The sequence below is a fragment of the Coturnix japonica genome, chromosome 5 (assembly GCF_001577835.2).
Source record: "Coturnix japonica isolate 7356 chromosome 5, Coturnix japonica 2.1, whole genome shotgun sequence".
NCBI classification, from domain to species: domain Eukaryota; kingdom Metazoa; phylum Chordata; class Aves; order Galliformes; family Phasianidae; genus Coturnix; species Coturnix japonica.
Window position 1 is genome coordinate 24,253,108 of NC_029520.1, and position 13,459 is coordinate 24,266,566.

Here is a 13,459-nt window from a genome sequence, read left to right on the forward strand (position 1 = left end):
CTTACAAGTAATCAATATTTTTCAGCACTCTTTTCTCTTCAAATGATGTGGACCAGCTCTCCCAAAAAACATTTAGCAATGTCTGCCTCTCTGCCCTAAAAAAATGCAGAAGGAAGAGATGTGACAAGAGCCACCCAGCCAAGGGACCACGTAGGAAAGAAGAGACAGGAGATGGACATACACTGTGAGGCAAGGGAAAAATGGGAAATGAGATCATTAGCTCTAATCCACACTTAATGAGCTGAAGTTTCTCTGGAATGATCATCCACTTATTTTAACTAGGCATTCCTGTTGCTTTAATCTGCAGGATACAAGCTCTTTACAGCTGCCTTCATTAAGCAAATGAAACCCAATCCTGGACACCAGTATCTAAGAAGCAAGCATTTGTCAGGTCACTCATTAAACCAACTCTGTCTATCGTGAGACACAATAGCAAAAGGCACACAGACCTGCAGACTGAACTGGTTTTTAAAATTTAAGGGAACTTAGGCTGCAATTCTTTCTGATTTATTATTTCTTTTTCCCCAAGAAAGGAACAGAGTGCGATCTGCATCTCAGTGCCAGAATCATTTTGGTGAAGAAGTATCTGGATAATGTTTGGGTTTTACTCATTCCTATGGAATGGAAGTTTTGTTCTGATTTATTTTCCCTTTCGTACACCCAACAGAAACGATATTTTTTGGTTTCAACAGAATCACAGAACAAAATAATCATATTCTGTATTTTCAAACATAAACTCCATTACACAAAGCGAGCTCTGACTGAAGAAGCAAACTGGTGAAATGTTTAAGTAGTGATTATTTTTGTGTATATATATATATATATATATATACACACACACATAAATGCTTCGTGCAAATATTACTCTTATATGTCAGCCTAACCTTATATGTTGGTTAACACAATATTATCATTAACATCAGATTGAACATTACCATTAGCACCGGAAGAAACAAAATCTACATACCTTTCTGATAGAAAAATTTTCGGTAATAATATGCACCAAGGTCTACATGTTCAACAATGTATCTTTTCACTCTGTCTAGATGTAAAATCAAATTCTCCTTGGGAACTTCTAGAACTGCCACTCCAGCATTTGTACAATGAGAACTCAAAGTTGACTCAAACGAGGCACTTTCACATCCACTGAAGGAACCTGAATTAGATTTGGAAAGGCTTATCTTCCTCTCCCCTTCCCCACCAATCTCATTACGAAAATAAGGACAGCTCATGACAAGCTCATTGCTTTTATCATCCCCCTGGTCCATATTGAGACTTCCTTTTGAATTCAGATCTTCAGTGCTGCCCATTGGAGAATTGAAACTTGCAGAGTGGGATAAGGGTCCAGAGACAAGTGACGCTACGGCAGCAGCAGATGCTCCTGTTGTTGTGTTCCTTCTTTTAATAACATTATGCCTGTTGATCGCTGCTTCATTTAAATCAAATAAAATACTCTGCACATCATAATGAGCAAAACACTTTGGACAAGTCCAAGGCTTGACACTATCTTCTGACCTGTTATCTTCAAGATCTGAAGATTTCCCAAGGTCCCCTTCACCTTTGGCATTACGCAGCTTACGAAAAATAGATGAGTCTCCCGTTTCTGATTTTGAGCGTCTCTTGAGTGGCTTCTCTCTTTCCTTAAAGAGCCTCAGGTTCTCCCTTTGAGTAATAGGTCCATCAATCACATCTAGAGAGAAGCCTGAACCCTTGCTTCCACTGGCAATCAGGAGTTCACTGAGCTTAGTTGTGCCTGGGCTTCTCTGATCAGACTTTTCATCTTTATAGCCCTTTAGTAAGTCAAAAAAACTTTCCCCTGAAGTTCCCTGCTTATCTATTGAAGATGTGCTGCCGTACTCTCTGTGCAGAGATGGTCCAGATTTAAACGTGGGTGAAATACATTCATCAAAACTATCCACATCAAGCTCACTTATGGTAATGTCGCTGTTGCTACGCTGTCTTATTCTGCGAAGAGCTTTCCTTGGGGAACTGGGATAGCCATCGGGTGTAAGAAACCTGGAGTCTAGATTCTCAGATTGTCTGGTCTTGCTTTTAAGTGTGTTCTGAATACTCTTTAACATGACAGAATCACTAGCATTCAGGTTAACAGAGCTTCCCTGACTCCCAGGACTGCTTTTAGAAGACATGCTGTCAAGACAACTGGCAGTTTCAATATCTTGACTAGACCTGCTTGTTTCCTTGATGTTCTCCTTCCTGGGGGGCCAATCAGCAATTCTTGCCCTGACCCCCATTTTGGGGACTCCAGGTGTAGAGGTAACATGATGAGAACTTTCATTGCGAGGAGGTCCAACCGGAGCCATGACTGCAGATCCTAGGCTGCCATTCTGTGACCTAAAGCGCCTCATGTAAAAGTCATCCGAGTGGACTTTTGTGGTGCCATCTGTTCCAACTGACACCCCAGTGGCAACAGACCTTTCGGTCTGGGACCGCTTCAAGCTGGTCATGATCTTTCAGTATGTTCAACCTCAGTAAGTTCCAATAGGAAATACAGTCATTTCGGCTTTTTAAATGCACAGTTCTCTTTTGGAGAATAGTCTCCAAAACATAAAATGGTTGCATGAGATCTTAGCCGTGGACATTTAAGGATACGGTTAAATGCAAAATGTCTAGAAAATGCAGATATCTGGTAGGTTTTGAAAAGCAGCAACTTCTTTTATCTTTTGCATCTTAAGAAGTAGCCATGTTCCAATACATTCAAGTTGTTTTAACATCACTTGTGCTCCACAATGTCAGAGCAGCAATCCAAATGTTTATGCTTCCTTTAAGCCTAGAACAGAAACAAAACATAAAAACATTATTTTATATGCAACTTTATTCATAACTGTAGCTATGAGAATAATTGTTACACAAAGTTAATATTTCTAACATACATGCTTTTAAATCTCACTGACCATCTCAGAAATGCAGAGTTGTGTTTACAGTGGTAAAGAGTTTTCTAGATATTGTTGGTTTGTTGTCTTAAAAAAAAAACAACACAAAAAACACCAAAATATTTTACATTTGAATTCCATGCCTAAATACAAAGTTCCGCTTATGAATTGATGAGTGATATATTTTTTAGCTAGGTTATTGGACAGTTATGCAAAGCACGAATAGATAGCTTATTTCCACAGCTGAAGGACACATGCAACATCCATTTCCTGTAGAATCTATAAACGAGCCAGATCAGTAATCCAAATTTCTGTAAAAGGTTTATAAACAAAACTACCATTTGCAAGTCACATATCCTTGGCTGCAATGAGGTATTAACAATGCCTATTCAATTTTTCCATTAATATAAATAATCGCTATACGCTAACAAAAAAGGAAGGAAGCTAATTAGCAAACAGATTAGAAAGCAGCAATAGGGAGAACAACATTTATTCTGTTTTAAGACAGCCTTACTTGCAAATTAACTGGATAGTCCATAAAGCTTTGTATTCCCCTGCCCAGATTTCACAATGTATATAAAAACTAAAGCTAAATAGAAACACATACTTTTAAATAACTTGATATGAAAAGCTTTCTTTATTTCCCCAGCTAACAAAATACCATCTGCCACAGCTCCTGTATAATCCAGCTTTACAAAGCTATGAAACTTAAATGTTTTCCCATACCTCATCAGTACCAAAGTGATTACAAAGCATTATACCATCCTTTTAGGAGCTAAAAAAAACCCAACCACAAATATGCCCTTGCCGGTGGAAGACAAAAGCATGAGATTGTCACGATAAAATCTTGCATTGCTGTGCACATCCTTTAACACAAAGAAGTTAATAATTTTCAAAGGCTGAACCAATTACACAAAACGTGGCCTTTTAAATATTTGCCAATCATGTATGCAGAGATGCTGCTGAACCAGCAGCACACTGACAGTACAGTATTGTCTACAAATCAAGGCTCTCTGATGATTCTGGGGAAACCAGAGTTTCCTGTAGTCTCAAAACTGTATAGTACTTTGCTCCACAGTAATGAAAATATCAAGCCAGAGCATTTTCTTCTCCTAAAGACAGCATGTTTTAACTTCACTAGCCATAAACTACACTTTTGAAACAATAACTGCTATTTATACAAAACTGCATGTGCAAGGAATACTGAAAATGCAAGCTGACTGCAATGCACACAAGCAGTTAATTTCCTTCTGGTTCTGCTGCAAGGACTGTGAAATAATAGGGCTTTTTTTTCCCATCTAAATAATTAGAATAACTTTAGAAAGGCTGTCTACTCATGTAGCTGTTGCAAAATCACCAAATTTGAAACCATACAAATTTAAAACGTGTTACAAATTTCAAACACAGTTCATTTTAAGAAGCAATGGAGTTGATGAAATTTCATCTATAAATTAGAGCAACAAAGGAAAAAATACAGTGCACCATTACCCAACTGAGGAGTCTGTCTATGCTGTAGCGAAACATTTATGCAATAAATTCTATGCACTGTACAGCCCTTTGTAAAGGCCTATATAGACTTGTTTTATAGGGATAATGGAAGAAAACTAAACTGAAAGCTCAGAAGAGGAGTAAGATGAGCTACAAGGAAGAGTGAAGGATTAAACCAATGGTAGTGTTCCAAACAAGCAACAGCTGTCTACTTCCATACACTCCTCTCCACAGCCTGTAACTAAATCCAAACTTTCCGCCCTTGCCATTCCTCTTCTATCATCAATACCTATGAAAGTAAAGTATGTGTTTCCTCTCCTCCCCCCAACAAGTGCTGGTCTCAGAAACTGATAACCCACTTGTACAAGTTTCTCATTAACTCAAGGGCAGAAGTTCATGCATAGCTCTATAAATTCCCAAGCTTGGTGTTAACCATACAAACACTGAAAATGCTGCTAGTTTCTGAGCAAGTGCATTCCATCCACCCACCCAACCCTGCAGGGACAACTATTCTAAATAACTAAGGACACGTGTATGAGGCAATCTAAATACATAAATACGTACTACATACATAAAAAAATAAGTTCTCAGCAGAACTTATTCTTGACCTGCTGCATCTATGTTACATTCATTAGTTACATGACCAGACTGCACATTTTCCAAACAAAGCACTTTCTCTGTTCCTGAGTCAGCCCTGAAGATGCCATTACTCTGGAGATCTGCAGTTCCGTTTTCCTCATTTTTTTGCAACTGTCCTACTTCGTATGCTGTAGCAGCTGGAATACAGGTGGCATAAGAAATGATGAAGGACACGGTTAATGGTACACTCTGAAGAATTGAATGTCTTGTCTGTGTCTGTGTTGGTATTAATTAAGTCACCTAGACAGAGCTCTTTTGAGACTATAACTACCCCTCTGTTGTGACACTAGAATTACTTGCTCCTGGTGTCTTTTTTGAGACCTAACAGCATGACCTAGAAGGTCTGCCTAGCTCCAAGTGAAATAAAGCAAGGCCATCATGCATGATAACATTAAAAACTCAACACGTTTAGATCCTATTTACACCATGTCATAACTTTAAAACAAAACCCACAATCTGTACTTAGTAATTTTCTCATATTCCTTACCAGCAAAATAGGATAGCAACGAAGTGTAAATCAAGCTTTACTTAAACAGCCACAAGTTACCAACAACTAGATGGTATTATGTACTAGAAACTCTGCAGGAAGTTAAATATTCAGTTGAAGAACTGCTGAACAGACACAAGTTTTAAAAGACCACAAAATATGTTGTCTACTGCAATTAGTTACAGCTGCAAGATAGGCAGTATGATATCCAGCTTCTACAAATGACAGCAGAAATTGCAAAATAACAATTATTATTTTATTTTATTTTATTTGACACGCAAAAAAAGTATATAATTCAAGGTAGAGCTATATAACCATTCAGATGATGAGGACAAGCTACCATACTCAGGAAAAGGACGGCCTATCCAATTTATCTGCACTTACTGAGGGAGCCAACAAAATATGCAGATAAGCAGCTACATATTTAGAAGACAAATAAAAACCACATGAAAAAAACTCCAAAAAGAAGCACACTAAAATTTAGTGCTGATTATAGCAATTAAAAAGCCATTACGAGAACAACTTGGAAAACCAACAGTCTGCTTATCAGATTGCATGTAACAAAGCAAGCCTGGGATCTGTTCAAAACAGGTCTCAAACAGGTCTCAAATCCTCAGGACAAAGTACAGTCAGTACATTATAGGAGAAACACAATATTTTGCATCTATTTTCAAATCACAATGAGTTACAAAGAAATCTGTTTTCATTCTTTCCCTTTCTGTTTCTACCTCTTTCCTTAATTTGCTCCCTCCTCCAAAACAGGGGTTCTAGATGTACAACAGCCTGTTCTGATCAAAATCAAAGAGTCTGGAGATGAATCCCAAGAGATATTTTCCATCCTACATCATTTTTAAAAGGCAGATAAGCCAAGAGATCTTGATTTGCTACTCCTCACGCTTCAAGTTAGTCACAAGGAAAATGAAGATGACCTAACAGAAAGATTTCATCCAGAGGCCTTTGAATTAAAACAAGCAAATATAAGTACTTGATTAAGAAACGCCTGGTTTAAATTAGCTCGTAATAGTCAAAGCATGAACACAAAATATGGCACTCTAATCAGTCTCTACCATGGATTCAGGCAGCAGAATAAGATAATCCAAAATGTACTTTTAAAGATGAATGGAAAAACGGAGATTAAGCCTGGTGCATCAATTCAGCAACCTTCTACCATCATTTCCTAGATTTGGTTTAAGTGAGATCATGCTCTTTTCCCTTACAAAGGAAACAGCAACACTACCCACAAGCAAAACTTGCTTGAATAGATTTCATGGTTACTGTTACCTACTGGGATTTAGGATTGTCAAATCATGGATGCTAATGATGCTAATACTCAGATAGTGACAGAGATTGATTTGCAGGCACTGAATTATTTATGACTCATAAAGTTCCAGAGGAAAGACTCCATATTTCACCATCAGCCTTCTTTAAGAAGTGCCACTTTATAATTTAAAAAATTTGGAGATGAGGGCATCACTTTTCAAACTCAAGAAAAGTCTCACTTTTGCCAAACCTCCACAAACCCCCCTCTCAACCTACTCTTACCCTCATCCCCAAATATCAAAGCAGTAAAATATGATGGTAAAAGCAGCACTTTCAGAGATATTCTAAACTACTGAAAAAGTGTAGGATGAGGAGCCCAGAATAGCATCTTGCAGCAAGTAACTTTTAAAAATATAAATGAAATCATCTTCATTCCACAGACTATACTGAAATTTAGCCAGCCTAGGAAACTCTGTATCAAACACAGACAAATTACTGGTGGTAACTCTCGTTAACTTTCACTGGGAAAAGAACTGATATAGCCATAAAAGCTTGAAACTAGAAGCTCCTGTGAAACCAGAAAAATAAATGATAAATGAGATCAAAAAGGGTTTTATATGCAAAAGCCTTTTCTACTTGTGTCACCAGGTCTTGCTTGAATTCTATCTCAGACCAAATCCTAGGAGGAAAATATTAATTTATCAGCCAATTAAGTTATTTAGTACGTATAATAACATCTAGTTTCATAAAACGAATTTCTCAAGAGAAAAATTGAATTTAATGTTAAGAAACACTTGGCTTTATGTGGATGACTATAATTAACTCAATTTTTTTCATCCAGGACTACCTTCATCATTATAACTGAAAGGAAGTTAAAATGCTTGTGTTTCAGAAGATTTTATCAGTTACAAAGTTATTTGAAGAACAGAGCTTGGTATTTTATTAGCTTATCTGGAGGAGTTGCTGGTTTGGGGTTAACTGAATTTTTGACAACTGCTCAGATTTGCAAAGAAAGGCAGATCCCCCTAAATTTTCATTCCCCTCCAAAACAAGGCAACGCTGGCAGCCTCACATTTACGTTAACTAAAAGATTTGCCACTGATCCACATATAAGCACATCTGCATTTCTGCCTTCTTTTCCTGAGTGTTTCATTGTTCCCTGACCTTATGAAGAAAACCTCTGTCTCAGGAGATCAAGTGCCATCTGTTACTATATGTAGAAGGATCACCTGAATTGATCTGCTGAGCTAAGCACTGCTTTATTCTTAGCCCCACTCTCTGCTGAGTAGTTCAAACAAACATATATGAACTACGAAAGGTTACACTGATTTTAAGAGGTAACAGTAGTTCATTTGAAGTTATTAAGTATACCCTACTGTCAGTTTTTGCAGACTTGCAGGATGCCTTCTGCTGGCTCTGCCACACTGTGAAACAGCTGGAGGCTGAGCTAAAAATGCTGTAGCACTCAGCAGCATTTGCTAGCTCACATTTCAGGCCATGTTCATAACCCAGTGGTCAGCCCAGAGCCAGCCTGGCTCCCTGCAAGAGATGACGAAGTCACTCACAGTAATCAGCCAGCGGTAAAGTGCTCATGACTGAACAGGATGGTAAATGAGATGAGCAAAAAGCTCCCACATTGAGACTGGCATGGCAATGCAGGAAACTGCAATTCTGTACATCTCAGCACCTTTTGCTCAGTAAACACTAGAATATCTCAAGCCAGAATTACACACACTGTTTTCACATTGATTTTGAGACAATTAATCAAGAAAACAATATCAAAATATTTGTATGTATATAACTGTTGGTGAAGCACACCCTTTAAAACGTCCTTTTAATAGAGAAAGAAAGGAGGAGGGAGAGAAAACAGCACATGGTGGTTCCTCCTTCAACACTCATGTTTCATTTTGGTACCAGCGTCATCCACATAATGAAGTAAATGCGGAATCAAAAAAAGATGCTTAGGAGTCTGATTGCACTCTACACTGTAGTCTACTCCTGGAGAGAGATGGATAACAGCAACAGTTTATTTTTGACACTACTGCTTACTCTTCCAAACCAGATCCAAAACATGAGAGTAAAATAGTCTAGCTCCCAGGTACCACCTCTTAAGAACATACGTTTTCAGCACTGAAAAAGAAGAGTCCCACTAACACCTCTGCACCCATCAACACAGACTTTCTTTTTCAAAGAGATGTTTCTCATCTGTTTCTTTCCGTTTCTTCTTGCTGATACACCGTACCCCTTGGTAATGGTTTCAAAGAAGCAAGCACCTCCACACAAAAAAGGGGCTGCTACTTGCTTGCAAGGGCCTTGTTGAAAGTCATCCCTACCCAAGAATCTGAGATATCCCACCAGCATCAGATGCAGAAAGGCAGGCTGACAAAAGGGAAATCACTGTCTTTGGCATTTTTGCTTGCACCAGGCACAGTTAAAGTTGAGCAATTCAGTTCCTATTCCTGACTGAACAAAGCATTGTCATAATATTGTTAGAAAACAGGTAACCCCACCTCTGGAGTCGTTCATAAAATGCAACTTTAAAATAATTCCCTAACTTCAATGAGCATTTACAGCTTTTATGAAGGGAGTCTCCAAATCCTTATACCCACATACAATACTTTTTTGTACAATAATGCCTCAACCCTATTTTATAGACATTCATAATTCTGAGACCATTTTTCATAAGCTACTGTTCTAGCAGTTTGTTGGGTGTGCATTTGTTTGTTTTTAAAGAGAAGGTTGAAAAATGACATCTCTTGTGACTGTCACATTGCCTTACCTTAAAGAAACTCCAATTTCTTAGCTAACTCTTTCAATACAAAACACTATTGATCTGACTTTTGTGCTCTACAAAGCAAGGAAGCCACGAACAATGGAGGGGCAAGAAATCTATTTAAAAGAAAAAAAGGCTTCTTCATCCCATGTTTGTTGTAGCTAGGCGGGAAGAAGACAGGGATTTAATCCTTCCTCAAAATTACCCTGTTACCACTCTTTCCTCCTTCCTGCTAATAGAAATTCTTAAGCACTCTTTCCCAATGATCCTCCCACATAAGGATGTATGTGTGAACACAGTGCCTTATCCCACACGTACATCACCTGCCATTCCTCATTCTTGCCCTCTGGTATCATGGGTGATTCCTTTTCTCTGTTCAAATCATCTACCCAGATTTTGCTCTCCACTGGCACACCTTCAGATTGACACATGAAGCACTCCTAATTCCCACAGTGCCAACACCTCTCACTTCCCTCATGTGGCCATGTTTCTTCCAAACAGTCCCACAGGTCTCCACAACATGCAGTCACAAACAATCTTATTGCTTCAGTGCCAGTTGCTGGCACTCCAGCCATTCCCATGGTCCTTCCTTCTGCACCTACAGTGCTTTTAACAGTACTGATGCATGGTACAATGTAAACACACATTTAAAGAAAACACCACTGAATATTCACTGCAAGTTTCTGTAGATAACATTGACTTACTATCCTGCAGCAGACTCTACAGCAAAAATGTGTTAGGTATTAACATTATTCAGGTTTTGGTCAAATAAAGGCAGCTTAAAAATACAGATCACAAAGATGATAGACCAGGCTATATGGTAATACAAGGATAACAGCCTTTTTTTCTTTCCTTCAATGATGTGATGAACATTACCATACTTATGAGCCCTCAGAAGAATACTGGTGTATCAGAGCAACAAATTTCTCTAAAAAGCATAGAATAAAATACAAAAAAATAAAAAAAATAATAAAAAAAATCCTTAATAACCTACTTTAGTAGGTTTGAGAAAGATTATTCACCGTATTCTTATTGAGATACTAATCTTCAAAGATAAAAAGAAATAAAGGAAGCAGATTTTATGTGAAAGCAAGTTTAGTTTCCACCAGCTCTCTACTTTCTCATGTTTTCTGTTCTTTTCATACATCTCTTAGAACTTAACTTCAGCTTCATCTGTCTGCAATTGCCTACTGAAACAGCACACAATCCTTTTTTTTTTCAAGCTATCTTCACATCCTTTCATAGGAACACAGTCAGGCTGCCAAATTAGCTTACTTTGACGGAAAAAAACCCCTCTAAATCAGAGTCACCAACACCACCAAATACTTTACTGCTGCTGCTGGATTATTGTACTATTTTTTTGGTACAGACTTCTCTGATATACTCCACCCCAAAGAAACAACATGAACAGGGCATGCAGCCTCCTTTCTGAAACTGTGTTCATGTTTGCTGAAGCCTACTTGCCACACACATACAAATAAAAACTACAAATTCTGGAAATAACATTCTTCGATGGACAACTACACTGTTCACAAGGATGTTTGAGCCAGCAGTGTGCCCTTGTAGCCAAAAAGGCCAATGGCATACTGGGGTGTATTAAAAAGCGTGTCCAGCAGGTCGAAGGAGATGATCCTCCCTCTCTACTCTGCCCTGGTGAGGCCTCATCTGGAATATTGTGTCCAGTTCTGGGCTCCCCAGTACAAAAAAGACAGGGATCTCTTGGAAAGAGTCCAGCAGAGGGCCACAAAGATGGTGAAAGGCCTGGAGCATCTCCCCTGTGAGGAGAGACTTAGGGAACTGGGTCTGTTTAGCGTTGAGAAAAGAAGGCTGAGAGGGGACTTGATCCAGGTTTATAAATACCTGAGATGTGGGAGCCATAGTGGTGAGGCTGGTCTCTTTTCAGTAGTGCGTGGGGACAGGACTAGGGGTAATGGGATGAAACTACAGCACAGGAAGTTCTGCACGAATGTGCAGAAGAACTTCTTTACAGTGAGGGTGATGGAGCACTGGAACAGGCTGCCCAGGGAGGTGGTGGAGTCTCCTCTGGAGATATTCAAGACCCGACTGGACACCTACCTGTGTGACATGGTGTAGGGTGCCTGCTTTGGCAGGGGGCTGGACTCAATGATCTCTAGAGGTCCCTTCCAACCCCTACAATTCTGTGATTCTGTGATGTCACAGTGAGTAATTCAGAAAGTCACTTCCTGGTGACATCCCCTCTTATTCCTCCAATATAACGGCAGCTCCTAAAGCAACAAGTCTGGCATCTTTGTTAAAGGAATACCTTTACTTATTATGCAGTGTTTGGTTCCATATAGAGTTAACCAAGGGGATCATCTCACAGACCAGAAAGGAAAATTATCTTAGTCTAAAATTTGTCATACATGCTGTACATTTCTGAACTTATGAGGCACCATAAATCCCGAAAAAGCACTAGGCTTCTGACTCTTACATAACATAAACAACCATGACATCAGAGATCCCTGGGGATAATTCGGCATAAAGATCTTTTCTCAGAAACAGTAAAGAGCTTTTTGTTCTTTGACAACCTCATGTATTGCATAGTAATTTTGCAAAATAGCATCTTTTGGTTATAGAGGAATAAACAGCTCAACCTCCTCCACACAGCACTATGCAGATTGTCTAGTTGATTTTCTTATGGATACTTCCAACATTCCCTAAAACCACAATCAAAAACAAACATTATTTTAAGCAAACATATGCATAAATTTGAGGGTACTCAAATCTATTAGTAAAATATGGATGGTGATATGTAAACAACCAAAATGGATTTATGAACACAAGACATCTGGTAATAAAACTTAAAAACTGACAGGGCTGCATGAAACTTTCAATGTAAAATGCAAAAATGAAAGATGGATAAGTTGCTCAATACCTGTAAAAAACTACCTGTGAAGAGAGTACAAGCACCGCACTGTGCTAACTGCACTCTCTTTTAGCATTTGTGAACATCCACAGAACACAAGATAAATATAAGTTGTATAAAATATAAATTCTACAGCAAAAAAATTTTGCAAGTCCTAAGAAGGGGAAATAAAACAAAACTGAAAGAAGAAATAAAAACCCTTTCAAACTATGCAGTTACTCAGCAGAAATCTACATGATGCATGACTGAAACACTGATGGCTTAGAAAGCAATAAATTTAGATAATTTTTTTTTGTTGATGCATTTCTTGTTAGCACTGCACTTGGAGTGGACATTCAGGCTGGATTTCAGAAGACTTACATAGATTAATAAGTCTTCCTATAAGGAAAAATCCAGAAAGGGTATTTCATTAACCAGAAATATTCTCTTTCATAGGTATCTCTATAATGACCAATGGGCAGATGCCAGTCTTCGATTTGCTCCCACAAATATAGGACTCTTTCTTGTAGCATCTATTATGGAATATAACTTAAAACTATTAAAAACATCCAAATAAGCAGCACTTAGTTTTCTGTAATACCTACATGAATCACCTACAACAGAGCACAGTTATCTCCTGTAACTACAAAGGGAAAACAGTATCTAGGTGGACATAAGTACCAATTGCTGAAGACTGACTGTGAGAGTACATGTAAAGCTACCTAAAGCAAAGTGTAATACCAGGGAGAAGCAGCATAAGCAATTCTGGTCACGAATCCGGACTGCCAAGCTGGCAAAGCAGGCTACAAACTGAAAAGAGCAAGCAAGGTGGCAGTGACACCTAAAAAACACACTCTGCAATTTAAATAAGAATCAGTCTATTACAAGTGCACATATGCCAGCAGTACCAGCACTTCATCCAGACATCTTTAAACATAAAAGGCAAAATTTAGGTGGATAGTTGGCAGTTGTTATTTATCTTCAAGTGTAAGCAAGTTCATGTCTCTATGACCAGCCCACCTGTCCATGCAGATGCACCTCAGGCTTCACCACAT

General features: G+C 38.5%; 1 protein-coding gene across 13 annotated transcripts in view; it reads right to left on the minus strand.

The window, feature by feature from the left end:
* Nucleotides 1-13,459, minus strand: part of SIPA1L1 (signal induced proliferation associated 1 like 1) — a 203,085-nt gene that overhangs the window by 63,039 nt on the left and 126,587 nt on the right. For all 13 annotated transcript variants that reach the window (XM_015864668.2, XM_015864666.2, XM_015864677.2 and 10 more), the window contains one exon: nt 968-2,788. In XM_015864668.2, coding sequence (XP_015720154.1) covers nt 968-2,465 — 1,498 coding nt within the window. In that variant the 5' untranslated portion in view covers nt 2,466-2,788. The remainder of the gene's footprint in view (nt 1-967; nt 2,789-13,459) is intronic.